At 44.3% G+C, this 20125-nt stretch overlaps 1 protein-coding gene and 1 long non-coding RNA gene across 8 annotated transcripts in view; one reads left to right on the forward strand and one right to left on the reverse strand.

The window, feature by feature from the left end:
• The window catches only part of Gm34633, a 33648-nt gene extending 30774 nt beyond the window's left edge, over positions 1-2874 (reverse strand). For both annotated transcript variants that reach the window (XR_003948930.1, XR_380646.3), the window contains exon 1: positions 2431-2874. This is a non-coding gene — a long non-coding RNA (predicted gene, 34633). The remainder of the gene's footprint in view (positions 1-2430) is intronic.
• Positions 1-17192, forward strand: part of Ric8b (RIC8 guanine nucleotide exchange factor B) — a 101070-nt gene extending 83878 nt beyond the window's left edge. Inside the window, exons 9-13 of one of the 6 annotated variants that reach the window (XR_380392.3) lie at positions 637-756; positions 3634-3717; positions 7512-7648; positions 8307-8482; positions 13931-17192. Coding sequence is in view for 3 of the 6 variants with exons in the window: in NM_183172.2 (NP_898995.1) it covers positions 637-756; positions 13931-14042 (232 nt within the window). In the remaining 3 variants the exon portion in view is untranslated. The remainder of the gene's footprint in view (positions 1-636; positions 757-3633; positions 3718-7511; positions 7649-8306; positions 8483-13930) is intronic. The other 5 variants (XR_380394.4, XR_380393.3, XM_006513625.3 and 2 more) reach the window with 5 other exon arrangements.
• The last annotated feature ends 2933 nt before the right edge of the window (positions 17193-20125 follow it).

Genomic DNA, 20125 nt, shown 5'->3' on the forward strand with positions numbered 1-20125 from the left:
TGTTCTAGATCTGTTTCCAGAAAGCTAAGACGACATATTTGTCTCTAGTTGGGCTAGCTTTCAGTTTTTTCCTCAGTCAGATCAGATCTAGTTAACATTACCTTTCTGCTTTATTGCTGTTTTGAGCACTCCTTACCTCTGGTCTCACTAATGGACTAATTCCCCGAGATGATACATCGACGTGCTCTCGTTTCAGATTGCAGCCTCTCGTTAGCATGTCTCAGGTCCCCCCGCCTTTTTTTGGACATGTTTGTTTTATGCTGTATCATGAATGGATTTTCTCATTTCACTTCTGAAAGTGTTTGTCACCTTGCAGTTAGTGAAAAAGATTTGCATCCAAAGAGATTTATTCAGTGGCACCAATCAAATTTTATATTTTTAAAAGTAAACATGACTTAAAAAATAGTTGGCAAGTAGTCAGTTTTAATTTTGTAAAACTCCCATTTCCACAGCAAAATAATAATAATAAATAATAATGAACATTCCTATAGCAATCTATACAATAAAATTACTATTGAAATTATTGCCAATTTTTGGCTATTATACTCTTTCTTAATTAAATTAAAACTTGGACCAGAAGATAGAGAAAGAGCATAATTCTAAAACATACAGCATAACTTTTTTTTCTTTTTGTAGCATTAATCTTATCACTGGTCATTTAGAGGAACCAATGCCAAACCCTATAGATGAAATGACAGAAGAACAAAAAGAATATGAAGCCATGAAACTTGTCAACATGCTTGATAAACTTTCCAGGTATTGTATTCCCATCCATTTTTTGCTTGGTTTCTAAGAATGTTCTACTTCTTTGTCTCTCTCACTGAGAGTTACCATAGAACAGCAACTCTGGAAATCCATGTCTGTTGGAACAGAGGCAGTAGCAGCTAAGTGCCGCCATGGCGTTTCTCCATGTGCCGCTCGCTTCTGGGTGTGCATTCCTGCAGCCTGCCAACACTCAGTGCCGAGGCAGGGCCCAGCTAGAGGTGGCTGTGACATTAACCAACTAACATCCCTGTCTTCCAAAGGATGCTGCAAGTTAGGCTCAGTGATTTTGCTGCTGCTTGTATTTTTGTTTCCGTCTGTTTTGGATTTTGTTTGAAACCATGGTGCGCTTTTTCTCCTTCCCCTTTTAATGTGCAAGTTTGCAGTATTGCTTTTTGAGTTGCTGCTGAAACCAAGAATTCTAAAATGTCATCTATGCAACAGGAAGAAGTTAAAAGAAATAGCTCTAATGAAGGACTTTTTTCTTTAAAGCAGGCACTTTTACTAAATTAGGGATTCCAAAACCATCTGCCCCTCCCCTCTTGCTTCACATCTCCTTCCTTTCCAAATAATCCGTATTGTAGATAACTAAATCAAGATCTGCTAATCCACACTAGCCTTTTGAGGAGTTATTAGAAGATGGTCCCTGCAGGCTTAGATGGGCTGCCTTACTCTCCAGTCATGCATTGAGCCGCTGTTCCCTGTGAGTTACCTGAGTGAGTGGTTCTTTGTGTTGGTGACAGCACAGCCATCATGTAAATGTGAATCTCTTCTGCTCATCTCATTTTCCACACAACACATAATCATCCATCAAGAGAAACAACAATTGGAATAGAACAGCCATGGCAGGGGTGGGTCTGATGGCAAAGCATGGGAAGCTTAGCTACACTGAGAACTGGACCGACTGTGGGTTGGCAGCATTGGAGCAGACAGGGCTGTTTTGACACTCTAGTCTTACGCAGGCTTTCTGCAGTGGCAGTGCTAACGTGTAGAAGCTGGTTAGAAGCAGGGAACTTTATTATCTACAGAGTAGTCTAGAACTTGCTGGCTGCCCTATTCCTGAGTATTTGTCCCTTCCCAGTATTGGAGTTTACAACCGTGCTTGCCCTGCTCAGAAGACATTCTCCTTAACATTGTATACAACAAGTTCTTTCCCAGGAGGAATTAATAAGCAGTCATAGAGACTGTTACTTGAACAGACTTATATTAAGCAGAATAGCAAGCTATGTGAATATTTAAAGATAAAATCTGGTAGCTGGGGAAAGAGTTCAATGTTAAAGTACAGGCCCTGGGTTCTGAGCACACTAGTGTTTTAGCACACTATATCATTCACATAGTATAAATTTCTTTTTATGACAATAGGAATTGCTGACAGCTATCATGGGTGCTGTATTGGTGACCCATTTTAACCTGCATGAAAATACCCAAGTACAAAACACAGAAAATGAGGAACAGACTGCCCAAGATAATGCAACATAACCTGGGTACTTACGTATTCATTGCGCCATCACCAGTTTCAGGAGGTACCCTTTTAACTCACCTAAGACTGAGAGGCCCTTCTCTTTTTAATCTTAGACAGATCTACACATTTTATACATGTTTTAGAAGCTACCAATAAGTAAACACTTAAACACCAATGCTGAAATGCCCAAGTTGCACCTGACTTACCCTGTCTCAAGGAAGATGTTCATTGACTAAGAAGCACCCAGCTGAAGGTGGTACTGATGTTCGCATGCATAAACAGAGCTAGTGTGTCTTATGTTGGCTTTGATGGTTCCTATTTTGCTGTTAAAAAGTTGAAGTGAAAGTGAACTTGAAGACATTCCTAAGTCGTGTTGACGTTTTGCATGTTGTGTGGTGGGTTTTACACTGTCTGCCTGCCTGTGTGTGCTTGCTAACATTTGGTCTCACTAATGACAGCGACAGCTGTGGCAAGGTCAGCAGTAGGCATTCCAGAGCAAGTGTGCAAAGAACAAAGCCATTCTCCATGCGTCTTCCATGTTCCCTGTGCTGTATTAGTCATTAGTCTCAAGCTTCATTTCTCTTTTCACTTTTTCTTATTTTTGATAAAATAAGAAAAAATAAGATGCCATACAACCAAGTAGACTTTAAGTTCAGTACTGTACAAGGAACTAAGCAGCTCCCATGTGCAGGACACTGAGCTAGGAGGGCAAGGGCGATTTGAAGGTGAGTGAGACAGTTTCTAGCTTTGGAAAGCAGATACTGTAGTGGGAGAAATGGCTGTACAGTTTATTCCAGAATACAAAGTAGAAATGGTGACAATCAGGGTCTGTGCTGAACTGTGTGCCCCAGGGGAAAGGAGCAGTTCATTCTGTGTGAAAGGTTCAGAGAGTCTTCCCAGGGGAAGGAAGTGACTTGTGGACTGCTCATCATGTTGAAGATGTCACTCTAAAGAGAAATGGAAATGACCATTTACTGTAGGAAGAGAGACTTTATCCTTTTAAGTTTTCAGACTTCATATACTGCGTCTTTCTTCTAAGAGCTCAAGCAGTGTATTAAACCTCATTGACCAATGCGAAATTCAAGGACCACAGAAATGCCCAGAACATGTCCAAGCTGATGGCTGCTGAAAATCCATTTTCTCTTGGTGGTTTACAAAGCTGTCGCTGATTCGCTCTCTCCAGCTCCATGCTAAAACGAGGCTAGGAACTTCATTGTCCAGAACTCGAGGCCTTTGCTCTGTCCACTGTGTTACTCTGTCTGTCTGTCGGAATGTTTGCCAGAACACTTCTTAGTCATCCTCTCAGCAGTCTCTCCTGCACTGTCGAGGAAGGGCGTGTGAACAGAGGATGGATTGGAGGTGGCGTGGCCAAGGCATGGACACTAGACACTTCCTTTTTTCATCCGTAGGAGAGCAGATGTGAAGGACCTGCACCAGGATGGTGGTTAGCAACAGTGGCCCGTGCCAAAGCACTTACCAAAGTGATGACTAAGGTTGGTCATGCCAAGTCCTATTCCTGAGCCTGTGTAGGGTTTAGATGTGACAAAAGTGTAAAATTACTACTGTGAAACTTGAGGTCACATTTCCATCTTGCTTTCATGTAGACACGCCACTTCCATAAGGGACTCATGCCCTCGGTATCTTTATGTCAGCTAGACTTGGGAAGGTGGTGAGGAGGTTAGCCATCAGAAGACATCTTACTGGATGTGGATTGACTAAGTAGCATTCTCAGTGAGTCTTGATTTGTTTAACATAAAGACCGTGTCTTTGTTAGATGTTTCTATTCCTCGTGTGGAGATGGCAGTGCACCTGGAGGAACCCTGTAACCCCTGTCCTGTCCTGTAGAGCTGGTTCAGTGCCTTGTGTCCTATGCTTCCCAAGTGTGTGAGGATGAAAATGAAAATGGCTGACCCCAGATTGGAAGATCAGGGGTTTTTTGTTTGGTTGGTTTGGTTTGGTTTGGTTTGGTTTGGTTTGGTTTTATTTTCTCAGGTATAGAATAACCTGCAGGAGTCACAGCTTTGAAGTGTAGTTGTCATTTCCATTTCTTGGCCAAACTTCATCAAAGTAGAGGCTTTAAAGGAATAGCATAAAGAAATGTGGGCCAGGGCTAACTAACTGAAATAAGTGGTATGAATTTCTTTAATCTAAAATAAGTATGATATTTAGCAGTCAAGGTTACAGAAGGTATAAGGTTACAGAAAACATCATTTGACATAACATGCCTGCCTCTCCACCTCCTCTCTCCTTCTCAAACTTTGAAAGCAAAAATAAAACCCCTGCACTCAAGCAGGGGACTAGAGTGGTAGCTGCAGGTAGCCAGTCCCGTGTGCCCGGCACAGCTGTCTCACCCAGCAACAGCACACTCACACTGGAACACTACCATCAGCCATGCTGACCAAGGGCAAGGACTTCTTAATTACAGTTGTTTCTACTCCTCTTGTCCCTTATTTCCTTAGTTGACACCAGACTACTCTCATTTCTAGAGCTGTTTAATGAGACACTTGTCCATTTGCTTATCCAGCAAAGTCTGTGCTTTAAGTTGTATGTCAGTAAGTAAACAATGCCAGTTCTGCCAGCACTCTTCTCATCCACGCCCTGGCCACTGACTGTGCCTCCCACTCCCACCTTGCCGATGTGTGGGACCTGGCATCTTAGTGCTGGCATCAAATATGGGATAGTACTCTTGAATCAAGAGATTACTTTTTTAACTCAGACAGTTATGATTCATTTACATCTGGAAAGTAAGAGACACATGATTTTTTTTCAGTGTAAATAAATCCTAGTGCTCATCTTACAAACATAGCAAAACCTATAATTGCACATGCCTTTGAAGAGTTAGTCTAGAATATACTTTTTGGGTGCATTTCAGAAATACAACCCACCTTTTTTTAAGCATTGTAAGACCTACTGTAGGCACCAAAGATCTTAAGGTTCAAAAATCTTAATCTTAAGACAGCAGCTCCTTTGGGTGTGCACTGTCCATTGTGGGAACTGCTGGTCCATGGCTCCTGAGTGCTTGAAGTGTGGTTACTCCAAATAAGGACGTCCTCTAAAGAGAAACGGAGACTAGAATGCATCTTAGTAAATTATGTAGTAGATTATGAATTTAAAAGACCGATTTTCATACTGAATTAAACTGAAGTCAATTTTACCTTAATTTTCCTTTCCTTAGTTGGACATTGACTATGCAGCTTACGTGGCGGCTTGCCTCATATTTCTAACATAGAGTGCTGTTCTCCATCATTAAGGTTCCATGAAAACTCAGCTAAGGGAGCAGCTTGGTGCTTTATATACTGGCACAGCCATACAGGAACAAGAGGGGATTACTTCTGAGAAGGCTGATGCTATGCATCTTTAGGTCGTAGGGGACTATCTCAGTGGCCAGGCACCTAAGTAGGATGTCATGAACCCTTTGTATTCGCTGCTGAAAGGCACTGAGTGCTTGGTTAAAGCCCAAGCTGAAATGGCATTTGACAACTAGCAAAAGGAGATAAAAATACTGTCTGTCCTCAGTCACCTTTCTCCTCTGATTGGGAGCATGTGTCAGAGCAGGTGTCCATGCTTCTCAGCTCGATGTGCACACTGCCTCCCTCGGTAATCTTGTTAACATGGACAGCAGAGTAAAAGAGTTTTCTAAGGATGTTACCAAGAAGTAATAAAGATTGCCATTACTTAGGCTAGAACTAAATGTGTTCTTTCTCCACGCTCCCTAACCTCATCCTCTAACATGTCCTTAAGTGTGCTATCTAATCAGACCATAGCAGAACTTTAGAAGCTTTGCATGCTATCTTCTAACAGAAATGAGAATAATAAAAAGCTAACTCAGTGCTTCAAAATGTAAAAAATGCTTCCATATGTGTACCCTGTCGATCATTCAGACAATCTTTCAGCTAAATAGGATGGGGGTTATGTTATTAAGGAGTGAGCCATCAGAGCTTAAGTGTCTGACTTAAGAGCAGGCATTAAAATGACACCCTCTGGAACACACTATTTTGAAAAATTACCAACAACTCTGAGCAGTTTGTCAGTCTGATTATTTTTAAATGAGATGTAAGTTTTAAGTAAGTACAAAGCACCAAAGCCCCACAGTGAGCATGTTTACCTTGGCAGACTGCAGATCCGAGTGTGGAGATCCAGCCCACACTCCGTTTCCTCTTCCATACCAAGAATCGGCTCATAGTTAAGTAACTGCTCGATGAGGAGACAGTAAAAGTTCTACCATCCTTCGTTATAGCTGGGTTTTGTCATTGTTTTTCAAAGAATTAATGTGGTAACTTAACAAATTCTTACATGTCATCACACTGCTAAATCTTAACTTTAAAATGGCTCCCCTGGGAGAAATTTTAGACCATTCCCAATCCCATTATAAAATGGAAAGGCATGGTAGTATGAGCAGTACCCATGACCTTTTATCTTGCTCATATTTACACACCTCATTTTACTTTCCCCATGGTGCCCTGTCCTAGACCACAATGGTGAGGGCTGAGTGGAAGATCTCAGAATTATTTATTAAGATGCAGTTGGAGGATCTTTTGTTTGCTGTGGGAAAGCTACCATTTGCATTATTTCTCCTCAGTAGATACCGTGGTAAATGATTAACCAGTTTAACGAGTTGTACTAGTAAGCCATTCGATGAAGAGTGAAGAAGCAGTGTCCACACCAAAGGCCACCACACTCCCAGCATCCAACATAGTTATGTGACTCCTGTACTAAGAGTGGTTACCAGCAGTGAGAAAGAACCCAGTGCACTTTAGAGGCTTGTGACTCCTCACTGCAGAGCCACACCCTCTGGGCTATCAGGGGATCTATCCCCATAGGCATTTTATGTTCATTAAAATACTTCATTTATATACTAATGTCTCATCCCATGTTCCAAAGGTGAAAAGGAATTAAATATGAAATGGCTAATTTAACATGTCAGGGCTCTTTTTCCAGACCAACCTCACATTAAGAACAGGAATCCCAGTGCCAAAGTAACGGCTCCCAATTATCCTGTCTCCGGTTTTGTTATACACTGAACAGAAGTCAACAAAGCAAGAGTGTAGCAGAACATGACTAAATAGCAGCACCCTCATTAAAACAAGAATTAATCAGGGTGATTAAAGGAGGCAGTGCTTCATAGGTTTCCCCTTTCTCTTCTTTTCTAATCATAGAACAAAATACGCTACACAAAAGGATCGGAACTATTATGTAGTACTCAATTAGAGGGAGGTGGATAGGTCTCTAACATGCTGTTTTGTCAAAAGAGCAGACTGGTGTTTGCATGATTGTTGTTTCATTACAGACCCTGTCATTAATTCCATGTCAATACTGCCCTGTAGTACACAGAGCAGACAAGAAAGAAGAGCCCTTGAAAACAAGGGAATGATTTTTGAGTCGTTATCAAGCTAAGTGGCAAGCGGGAAGCTGAAACTCGTATAGGTAAATTCGAAGGGACTCTTGGGAGATGTGCAAGTGGGAAACAAGGATGTGTTTTTACCGACTGCGTGATTGTGCCCTGCTTTCACAAGTGCACTTGAATGGAATGCTTTGTTTATCCTGCACAGCACATGTGCTGTGGGCAAGAGTATTCTCTGGCTTCCAGGTCAAGTCAGGTGGTACACAGACACATCTGACCCAGTCCCCATTGTGCAGTTGGGCATGTTACTGTCTGAGCCCTGATACTGACAGTCCCTGCTGGGGGAGTCACATAGGAACTTGAAGCCCTAAAACAGTGTGACCATCTCTACAGTTCCAAGGAGCTATCACAGAGTATCACACCAACAGGAAGATGTTAAAATATATCTGGGAAAAAAATATTATACAGAACAGAAAATTTTAAGTATGTTTAAATTCTGTAAGCTCCCACCCCTAGATTTAAGAATCTTTTGTTTTTCTTTTTATTATTATTAATTATTATTATTACTATTATTACTATTTTGGTTTCCATTGGCAGTCCCAAGGGTTAGGCTGTGGGGCAAAATAGGCTTTCTTTTCTTGGACGTGCTTTATCTGTGTCCTCTTGCCTGGCCACACCCTTATAGACTATGATTCCTTATCGTTTAGTAAGATCAAATTTCTAAATGATGTTTCGTTCCAGTTGAACATTCTTGGAGGCTTATCTCTTCCCTGGCCAGATGCCTGATCAGATGAGAAGCCCGCCATGATACTGTCACAGTGCCTAGAATGGGCTCTTTATCCAGTAGACATCACTGTACTTTTTGGTGATAACGGGGGCAGTCTTAACTGTGTTAAGGCCTGTATATAGCATTGAAGGTAAGTATGAAGCAGTTGTTGCTATGTGAATATCTTAATCCTGATACACATTTCAAACAAGATGTTTATTGGATACCCAGCCATCAATTTTTAGAGAGAACCATCATAAATTTAGGGCCTGTGGTAACTCTTCATAAAAAGACTCAGCAAAGGGCATGATGCCATCTGGATCCTGTTTGTGGTACTTGCCATTGCTTTAGTAATCATTTAATCACCTGCTGGCAGATGGCAGAAAAGATTTGTGGTCATGCTGTATGTCATTGACAGGCAGGTGCTGCATTGACCATTAGGTTTAGAATATCTTGATTAGGATAGTGATTTTGAGTGTCTTAAAAACCCCAGGAGCTTTTTAAGTGATTCAAAATTATTAGTAGCCTGATACTTATTCTTAACATTAGTATAGAGTATTGGGGATCATCTTGTCCACCCCTTCCTCATTTTGTAGCTCAGAGGCAAATGGCTTGCCCAAGGACTTGTAATAGACTAATAGAAAATTTGAAGCTAGAATCTAGAACTCCTAATGTCTCAGGCACAAGAAGCTGAGTCAGTACCAAAAGGTGGTTGGTTGACTTAAGCTGGGCCATCAGCATCATCTGATGACGGTGACTCATCATCAAAGCTGTATAGCCTAGGGAATGCTTCTTGACACACAGTCCTCTGCCATTCTCCATTTAGGCCACAGCCATGCACTCTGCCCTTTTGGCAAACATTTACCAAGCACCCACTGTGTGCTCTGTCCTAGATGAAAATCACAGCCTGAGAAGACATGGCTCTCTGCCCTCAAGATGAGCACAGTCTTGCAGAGAGCAGTATATCCTTGGGGAGCATTCCGTGGATTTCCTATGGATCAGTGATTTCCTTCTTCTGTAACATGATCTCCTGTGGATTAATAAGCCTTTCTTGATTCTATAGCAGGCTTTCCTAAAGATCAGAAATCCTTTCCTGAATCTATACATCTTGATGATGAAAACCAATCTGCTCTCAGGTTTAGCCAGTCTTGTTCATGACTTAGCCGTGAGGAGCCTCCAGATACCTGACTTCTGTAAGAAGGCCAGCTAAATGCAGTTCACATACTTAACTGCGGCTCTGCTCTCTGCGGCACCGTGCTAGAACACAGAGGACACTAAAACTAAAGCACAGAGCATACTTTCCTTAGTATGTCAGAGCAGTGTCATTTGTAGAGATCAAAGTTTTTAGTAGTGCTTATTTTTAATGAGCATTCTTAAATATGGAAGGTGGCTTTTGAAATAGGAGACAGCGATCCCCTGGACTCGATGCAGCTCGTCAGCCTTAGTGCCCACCCGGGATCTAGCCCTCCATGCCTCGCAGCACTTTTGAGCTTTCTTTTTCCTTTTCCTCAGCTGAGCCAACCTGCTTGCCAGCCCTGCACATAACTAACTCTTGCTTTTGTGCCTCTGCCTGACTAATTCTGCCTCTGGGATGCCTCTCCCACTATAACACCGTGTCTTTTCACTGCCATTAATTACAGTGTGTCCCCGAGTCTGCCTCCTGCAAGGAGCCTGTAGCAATGTCTTTTCCTCCTGTGTCCCACCTGCTTGTGCATTGCCATACAATGGTGAGGGAGCATTGCTGTGGTGTTGATAAATAGGTTCTGACTCTCTGTCCATAGCTTACTGACATGGACACAAACAGCTGACAATGAAATGACAGATGACCAGAGCATGCACTAAGCTGTCAGTAGTGAGTCTCCAGTAGTGACTCAGCCAGAGTCCTGGATACAGAAGACCAGAGAATTAGTCAGAGAGTATGAGAATCAACCCAGGGTTGGTCACAAGCTAGCATATGATCCATTCCTGCTCTCCCACAGGACAAGACATCTCCTTGAACAAATGGCATATACAGGTGGGCTGTTAAGGCTCAGGAAGGCAGGGTACTGCTTGTCGATCATCTTAAGCTTGTTGATCTGCTGTTCTGTAATTCTTTCAGTATTGGGGTGTGTGTGTGTGTGTGTGTGTGTGTGTGTGTGTGTGTGTGTTCCAAACTGTTGACTGAAGCTGCTTGAGGACAGGGACCATTACCTCTCCTCCCCACCACCAGTCAATCAGGAAGGGGAAGCTTTCTGTAAATGTGTAAAGAACAAGAACCCAGCCACTCCACACACCATGTGTAGTCTGTAGTCTGTGCTTTCATGACCACTTAATGAGATGAGCGTTCCTGATCCAGTGTTATAGAAAATAAAATCAGAATTTAGAGCTTCCAGTTAATGTGCTGGAAACTCACTCACATTCGAGCATTAGAACCCAGGTCTGGCTTCCAGACCTCTCTGTGCCTACCACTCCCCTACAGTAAACACTTGAGTCCTCATACTTACAGGGCCCTTAGATCTATACTGTTGCAGTTGTTGCTGCCACTGCTGGGCTGGGACTTCTTACGTCATCACTGGGAAGTAGGCAGAGCCAGTATTATCATGACCCCCATTTCACAGATAGGGAAAGTAAGACTCAGAGGCATGCCCAAGATCACACAGCTGGTAAGTGGAGGAATCTGGACTTCAGACTTCCTAACTTACACTCTGTTTACTCTTCACACAACATCACTTTGCTGTCTGAATTTATTTGCATGAATGCATGACTCTGGCCAAGTTTCACTGATGCCCTTCCTACAGAAATGTCAGTAGATACAAGCATTGCACGGAGCCGTGTGGGAAGGGAAATAATCCATGCCTTCTGAGGAGCTTCCATTTTAATAGAAGGGTGATACAGTGCTTGGGAATAGTTCATATGTGAGAATTTAAAGACGGGTGACCTTTGTTCTATAAATTAACTCTTGTAATTTGATCATGAAACTGTGTGAGTAATTGTTCCCAATTATAGAGTTGGACTAAAGGGTAGTAATAAAGATAACAAACTTGATTTGGAAGAACTCTTCCTGGGATTGCAAGAAGGTAGCTGGGTAGCTCACACTGGTCGCTAGCCCCAGTGTTGACTCTTCTGTTACTGTGGAGGTAAAATTGGTGGTAGTGCTGGCAGGGATGCTGTGTCTTTGCTATACCTGCCTCTCTGGTGCTTCTCCTTACCATCCAGCCCTCCCATACCTCACAGCCTGCAGTTACCGACACCTTTAAACCAGGCCATTGGGTGGGTTAAGTTCTGTGTTTCAGTTTGGTTGGCTTGGGTTTGGGTTTGGGTTTTTGACCTTTTGAGCCAGGCTCTTGTTTTTACAGATGTGTATCACACTTGTCACCTTTAGACCTAGAATCTTCTTATCCTTCAGTTGCCGTTTCCAGCAAGTTGTCCCCGTGCTTTGCATCAGTTATCATAGTCAGTATCACAAAATTCCGCATCACAGGCAGAACTAGAAAATACGAACTCTAAGTTGTGCCTGGGCTAGAGAATTGCTGATGGCTCTCCACTGGCATTTCTATATGCTTGCCACAAAGGCAGCTGACATTCTTTGTGTCCTGGAAAAGAGTACAGTTTCCTGTATCTGGCTCTGTAGATAGTGCTGTGTCCTTAGTATCCACCCTGGAGCCATAGGAATGCTCTCCTACTCACCTTCTCCAGGCCCTTCCACACCTGCCTTTCCCCTGCCTCAGCAATAGTCCATCTTTCTCTCCTTTTCCATACACCATTATAGTGTCCTCCTAATGCCTTACCTGCCTGCCACTGCTCCAGTGACTCTAGCACACCACTCGCAGAGGGTGTGAACCAGTAGACATTGTACAGGGTAGATGCTAAGCTCCTTACTTTCAAGTTAACCTTTACCTCTTGCCCCTCACTTCTTCCCTAAACACTGGTCCCTTGTCCAGCCTCACAAGAACAGAGCAGAAAAGGTGAGCTAACACAGTCACACAAGATGACGGGACCTGGTGCAGTCTCCTTTGCCTGGCACAGGCTCTCTTGTCTATGGTGCCTTCTCTGCCTCCCCCAGGGAATGTGGCCCTGCTTCCTCTCAGGAGCCTCGGGGTTCCATTTGTAGTTCTTTCAGGACCTTTCAGCCATTCATCCAGGGCAGCACCTGCCCTGTCCTTCCTCTTCTGCCCAGCAGGTGGCAGTTCCTTTCATGTAGGTGCTGAGCAGTGGGCTCAGCTGCCTTCCATGCACTCAGAGCAGTCAGCTGACATGGGACTTACTGCAGACAGTGCTGGACTGGGATTTGGGAAACCTGTCCCAGGCCCAGGTCCATCACTGAGTGGCCTTGGGTAAGTCACTCTGCCTCCTTTTAAAGAGGGGAGTTGGACTAAATGATCTCTGAGGGCCCTCTAACTTAAAGCTGAATGACTCTGCTCCTGTTGCCTACATATAACATGTAGGAGCCTCAGTTTAGCTAGCCAGGCAGCCATCCACATTTCCCAAACAGACGCTGGCCTCAGAAGTTATCCTCTGAGGCTAGCCAGAGCTACTTGCTTTAACCAGGCTCCTGTTGCTTTAACCCCGTCACTGAACTGAACTCACCTCCCCAGGTTTTGCTGGGCTAACACAGTGATATGGCTGCCCTTTCCCAGGAGGGAAGCCTTCTTTGTGTTGCCTGAAAAGACAGTCGCAAGAAGCAGAGGGGAGTAAGTGCCATGTACCCCTCACCCCACAGCCACCAACATTACAGCTGCTGTGTCATGTTCTCGGGCAGTGATGCCCATTTCCATGAGAAATGAGTGTTAAGCGGCTCCTGAGCCTTTGACGGTCCTCAAGTGTACTGCGAGCCTATTGGGAGTGGAAGGATTGGTGCTAGCAACTCAATAGGTACATTCGTCACAATCTCCATGTAATAAGTAAGGCCTATGAAAAGATTCAATAAGTCTTTCCTGGTGCTTTTTGATTGGCTTAATCAATAATTAATCATCTTAGATGAGGCTGTAACTTGTGGAGTGGATACAATTGGATTAGGTGAAGAGAGACAGTTGGGGTGCTTTGAAGAGATTAAAATGGCTGTCAATCCCATAATTAAACTGCCACAAACAAAAGCAATGGTGTTTTAAACAAAGAGAAAGAGAGAGAGAGAGGGAAGGAGAACTTGGGGAAACCCGACTGGTTTGAAGAGAACCAACAAGTGTTTGTGAATTGGAGATGATGGCAGCGACCCAAGCCTGACCAACTGATTCGGCTAAATGAAACGTGCCTTTAGTTCTGAGATGAGCAGGTGAACCGCCGGAGCGTCAGCCTCTCTAAGACAAAACAGATCCACAAGAGGAAAATAAAGTTAATTATTCAAACCCAGAGAGACCTGCTCCTTGTCCTGAGCGCATTTGGGCCTTGACTTCTCCTCCTTTAATTGGCTTAGGTTTGGCTTGTGTGAATGAAGCCTTTCATGTCCCTCTTTCTCCATGCCCCTTTCATCTTTCTATTACAAATACACAGAGAGCTCGGGAGAAAATACTTTGGTTTTTAAAGACTTCTCTTTTTAAAAGGCTGTGGATTTGGATGGGGGAGGGTGTGTGTGTGATGTTGGTGAATACTTTTTTTTTTCTCTTTCTTTTATCTCTTTTTCTAGAGAGGAGTTGCTTAAACCAATGGGACTAAAACCTGACGGGACAATAACGCCTTTGGAGGAAGCACTCAGCCAGTATTCTGTCATCGAAGAGACCAGCTCGGACACAGACTGAAAGCATCATCACCTGCTCCACTCTCAATATGGCTTTTATCAGCATCTTTTCTCTGTAGCTCCAGGGGAATCTTTTTCTCTAAAACGTTTATGCCCTCGCTTTGGCTAGAAACACATTAACTGGTTTACTCATTGGGAATCCAGCATATTTAAGAGGTAATCCTGTGTTTTCTGCAACATTGAGGCATTCATACAGAGCTGCAGTTAGGCAGAGTTGCGGGGCTAGAAGCAGAAGCAGACATCCCATTGCACCAGGACAGAGTACGGGACTTCACTCGGCAAGCAGCCCTGGTCAGATCTGGCAGTCTTGTTGCCGAAGATTCTGCGTGTCCTTCCACCCACCCATGTCAACTGCCCCTTCTGAGTCTCTCCAGCGACCTGGGGCCCCTGAGGGCCCGAGGAGCTGATAAATAAGGGCTGAGGCAAGTGACTCCTTAGATCAGCACTGACTGAACGAAAGCCAGGCAGCTGTTCTGTAAGCCTAGCCCTACCCTTCATTTCAGTTTTATACAAATGTGGAAACACACACACACGCACGCACACACACACATGGCCCCAGACTTACAAACCTATTACACTCTAAAAGTGTGTCATTTAGCGAAAACTTGAGATTACATTTCTTCCTGGGAGGAGTTAGAAGTAATGGTTTAGTTCAGGCAGCTACACGTGCCTATTTATCCCTCGTTCCTGAACACTACTAGTACCGTAGGGCTGGACCACCATCTGTACCGTTGCGTCCACAGTGTGCATTCTGAGGTATCACTCAGGGTGCCAAGTACACACTCATCCTCCAGGCAACAGAGAGGATGGGGCTCCCCGAGTAGTGGGAGTTCTTTTGTGGCCTGTGCTGGGGGTAGGGAGCCAACAGCACCCGTTTGTACATAAAGGTCATTCGTATGTCACATGTTTTAAACTGGGGTCTCTGTGTGTATTTGTGTGTGTGTTCTACCTTTCTACCATATGTCATCAGTTTAATGGTAACTTTATTTATTTAAAAACAAAGAAACACAAATAGTTACTATTAAACTGATTAAGGCTGTTTATTTTTACTCCTAGAAATGGTCATATGAAGTAGATGTGCAATCATGTAGACAGCAGGCCAAGGTGATCAGTGGCTAAAGTTGAAAAGGGGTTGGTTTCTTTCATATATGTATGTGTGTGTACATGCGCATACATAGATATATGCACACATAGATTATGTGCTTGACCACTGCCTTTTAAAACTTTAAATTAAATAAAACATTGGGGATGATTCAATTTAGCCATCTGTGTGTGTGTTTCTTTATGGATACGTGGTCTAAGGAGACTATTGCACAGCTTATGTTTTAAAGTCTTTCTCCACCTGCTCCCTCACCTGTCATTGTGCAGCCTCTTTCCAGGACAGAGTGTGCATAGATAGCATTGGTGAGAATTCGTTTAGCTTCAATGGTCCCTGGCCTTTGAGCTACCAGACAGATGCCAGGAAGTTCTTAAAATTTACTCTGAAGGGAACCCTTAAAGAGTAGTCACCATCACTAAGATTTATATTCATTTCAAACATGTTTGGTCACTTGGACTTTGAGCCCTCACCCCACACAAAGGCAGAGAAGGTTAGTGTGTTTCAAGCAGGCACCCTAAAAACAGTAAAAGGCGTCAGCCGGGAGTGGGGAGCCTTCAGTGCCCAGATTCCTCCTCCAGATCCAAATGGGGGCCAGTGTGCACAGCAAGGTGAGCAGGAAGAAACACCATCCAAGGCTCAGCAGATAGTGTGTGTGACAGGTGGCCAGAGACAGCTTTCCTAATAGTGGCCCTGAGCGGCTCTAAAAGGATCAACCAAAAGACTTGTAAGAGACTCGGGAATGTCCGTACATCAAGGACTCTCATCCATAACTATTGTTTTAGCCAATGGCACCACCCAATAAGATTTTCATTTTATTCTGCCGTTCATAATTTTAGTTAAGTAGAAAAAAATTCAGAGGAGCAGGAACTTAGTTATTTTGTTACTTCATTCTACAAATTCATTTCAAAAGTATTTTTATAATCTCTGGTCAGATAGCTTTTCCATGAGCATCAGCCTACGAAAGCATGCTGTGCCCGGTGAAACGCCACCTTGCCGCCTCTGCGCAAGTGCTTGCACAGTGCCGTAGCTGTGCTCCGACGCTTTCAACAAGTTCCTTTCACCATGCATCTCTTGCATCTAGGCACTTAATTTTTTTTTTTAAGGAGTAATTCTTTAAAAGATGGAGTAGCTTCACCATGCACACAGAGAGCACTGAGCAGCGAGCTTCATGTCTTCTTTGTAACCTCACCCCATCTCCAAGCAGAGCCTTTCCAGAGAGCTGCTTAACTTCCTAGACCCTCAGCAAGCCAGGGTCCAGCTGTGGGCTTGACACCTGCACCTTCCCTGTTGCATGTAGGACCACTAGCCAGAGGCTTTAAGACAGCAGACAGGCTGCGGAAGGTGGTCCTTCTCAGACCATTTTAAGCAATAACTATTTGAGCAGCAGTCTCTGGTGTTCCCATCAGGGAGGTACCTGCACGAGCGGGAGAAGCTTGGTCAGTTAGCAGATTTTAGGTGAAGACCTGGACACCCTTAGGTCAGAGAGCAACAGTGTGGGTCGGTCCTCCAGTGAGAGGGGTCAGCCAGTGACCACGGCCGTTTACATACACTGGACTTGGGAATGCACGCCCTAAAACAAGGCATTGGAACTCCTCAGAGGAACAGTTTCCAGATGTCTGTGGCCCGTTTGCATGTCCAGTGGTTTTTAGTGGCAGTCAGGGCAAATGCTGTCCTTTCTCTATAAATGACAGGTTGAATGAAGCTTTGCAAATGGCTGGACAGCACCCTGGCACGTGAGTCTTGCTGCCCCCAGGACTAGGTATCACTCTCCTTCAGCTTTCTTTGGCCCCACCTTGTCTATCAGAGTCATACATGCTTCTTGTAGAATGTTTAGAAAGTGCGGAAACAGTAAAACTAGCTATTGACCCAGAGCCCTCCCACCCCCGAGAGCATCACTGTTCATGTTTGGTGTATTCCTTTCCTATATTTTTTCTATGCATATATAATTTATTTTACTACAAGATTGGGATCATGCTGTGTTTACAGATTTGTACCCTGCTTTCCTTAACATTGTGAGCATTTTCCCATACCAATAAATAGTCTTCAAATGTTGATGGCTGTGACATTCCGTTACATGAAGTGTGGCAAACACTGCTGGTCACCGCAATGAGTATTACAACCTGTAACCCTGGCTTCCATCCATTAAAAAGATGTTGCCTTCTGTCTTTTGGGAAAGTGGCCTGGGCCTCTGCACAGTAAAGCCTCAGCAACTGGAATATCCGGGAGGAGCAGGCTCACCCAGCTGTGCAGCTCAGTTCTAGAAGCTACGGTATCGAGTCACGGCAGCAGGACTAAGTGCCCAGACAGTCTTGCAAGGTGAGTAGCAAGGGCTCAAACCGAAGCTCATAGGCCAAAGGCACACACTGTGTCTACACACAGGAGACAGTGGGCATGACAGGACAAGTATCCCATGCCTGAGATTGGACAGTGAGGAGCCATGTTTCTGGCAAGGACTAGACGTGACATAAAGTCTGCTGTGGGACGGACTGAACTGGAGACAGGAAAGACAACATGGAAAGCCATTGCCTCAGCATCTGAAGGGTAAGCATGGCCTGAGATAGAGCACGACGGGAGGTGCAGACAAGGGTGAAGTCAAGGAACACTTGAAGCTGCAGTCAGCACAATCTAGTCTGAAGGCAAGAAATCTCAGAAAGTGGAGGAAAGATCTCAAACTCGGTCCCATCTTACAGACTAATAAGTGGGCTGGGGACAGGAGATGGGGACTAAATTATTTCCAAGGAGAGAGAACAGTGTTTAAGAACATTGAATGTTCTAGAGGATCCTAGTTCAAGTGCCAGTACCCACAGGGTAGCTCACAAGCACCTGCTACTTCAATTCCATGGGATCCAACAATCTCTTCTGGCCTCCACAGGTACACACATGGTACAGACAGACATGCAGGCAAAATATATGTATACAATAAAAGGATTATTTCCAGGATCTGTCAAAATCCTCAGGTCACTGGTCACTTACAAATGATCAAGATACTTATAAAGAGTGGAGACAGCACATCGTGGTCGGGAGCATATGGCACAGGAAACACATTCAGCTTCTGGCTAGCAGAAAAAGGGGGCATGGGGAGGGGAAGAGATAGGGTCCCATAACCCTTTCAGGGGACAGTCCCCACCTCCAAACATCTCCATTACTTCTCAGTAGTGCCAGGCTGAGGAATGACCCTTTCATATATGGTCCTTCAGGGGACTTTCCGGCAAAGATGACAGTCTCCAGCACTTCTGCATTGCACAAACAGTGCCGTGTGTGTGCAAGTACTGCATAGACATGTGCTGATGGGAGGGATAGGACACAAGTCTCCTGAGCCTTACTGTATTCCTGGTACCCCTTTTGCCTGTTTGTATTTTCTGTCAACATATATAATACATAGCACTTGTGTGGTAAGGAGATGCTGAAATTTTCAGGTTCTAAAAGTAACCTTATAATTGAAGACTTAAAACTCTTGGTAACTGGGCTGGAGAGATGGCTCAGTGGTTAAGAGCACTGACTGTTCTTCCAAAGGTCCTGAGTTCAAATCCCAGCAACCACATGGTGGCTCACAACCATCTGTAATGAGATCTGATGCCCTCTTCTGGGGTGTCTGAAGACAGCTACAGTGTACTTATATATAAAAATAAATCTTTGGGGGGGGGGGGGAACTCTTGGTAACCAATATCAAAAGAATATCAAATTTTGCTTATCCGAAGAGCTTGGATGCATTAGAGAAAAAGCAGATGAGCCACTTGGGAATGCAGATGTGTTGATCTCGGTTCTGTTATGGGAGGGCTGGTTACAAAGGAATTTATAAAAACTATGATGTTGGCTATGCCCGGAGAATTTACACCAAGGGAAATGGCAACCACTACACACCAGGACTTTCTCGGCATCTGCATCAATCACTGGCAGACCCTGCCTATCTAGTGGAAATGTTCGGACTAAGAGATAGCAGGTAGATCTGTTAGGGACTTGTGGTGAAGGTCCCACCAGCCCCCAACATGCGCATACCATGTGACTCCTGCTTTATGTGTCGCCAGGCCCCTGCAACGCTAGAGCTTCCCTAAGAAGGGGTTGCCTCAAAGGGTGCCAAATCTGAATCCAGCAGAGAAGACAGGGAATGGTCCTTTCTGAGAAAAACAAAAGCAGGTAGACAGGTCACACTGCCTTTCTCCAGTCAGCTCTGAGAACCCTGGCAGCCAGCACTTTTCTCTCTGGGAGAACTGGCCCACAGGGACTGGAAGAGACTGAAGACAGGAATCCTTCATTGAAATGACGTTACCAGCCACTCATTCATCAAGAGTTCACAGCTGCTGCAGGTGTCAAAGTAGTTGAAGTAAAGGCCTGGTCTTCTGTAGCTTTTCTGCTCCTGCAGAGATATCATGAATACAGTATACTGGTGAATGCATGCCTGCAGGGATAGTCCAAAGGAGGTAACATGGAGCAGGTGTAGAGATTGCATTGTCTTAAGGGAATGCTTCCGTCAAGGCTGTGTGAGCTGAGACCTGAAAGAAGCCATGAGAACACATAAGGCCTAATTCCTTCAGGGAGAGAGTACAGTAGGTGCATAGACCCTGTAGCAGGCAGTAACCAGCCTGGCATGACCTTGGGACTGCGGGCGGCCAATTTGGCTGAAGCAGAGAGGGGCTAGCAACCCTTCCCTGGGTGCGCTCCAGTCTTCGTGCCTTCCATGTACAGATGTAGACTCAGCCACAGCCCACTCTGGAGTCTTCAGTACATTCATCCTAGCAGACTTTTGGGAAAGATAACGGAGTTTCCTCCACACCAGGATTGAGAGTCAGATGATCCTGAAAGATCAAACCACACGCCTCTTAGTGTTACTCCTTCCTACTGTTCCAGAAAAAAGAGGTCAGACGTTAGAAGAGACATAGTGAGCCCACATGGATGTTCACTGTCTCTTCAGTTTAAAGAGATAGTCAGGGGTCACTGGATTTTGAGGAAATCCCTCACATGAGCAAGAGAGACCAAAATAGAAAAAG

This window comes from Mus musculus, chromosome 10 (genome assembly GCF_000001635.26).
Source record: "Mus musculus strain C57BL/6J chromosome 10, GRCm38.p6 C57BL/6J".
NCBI classification, from domain to species: Eukaryota; Metazoa; Chordata; class Mammalia; order Rodentia; family Muridae; genus Mus; species Mus musculus.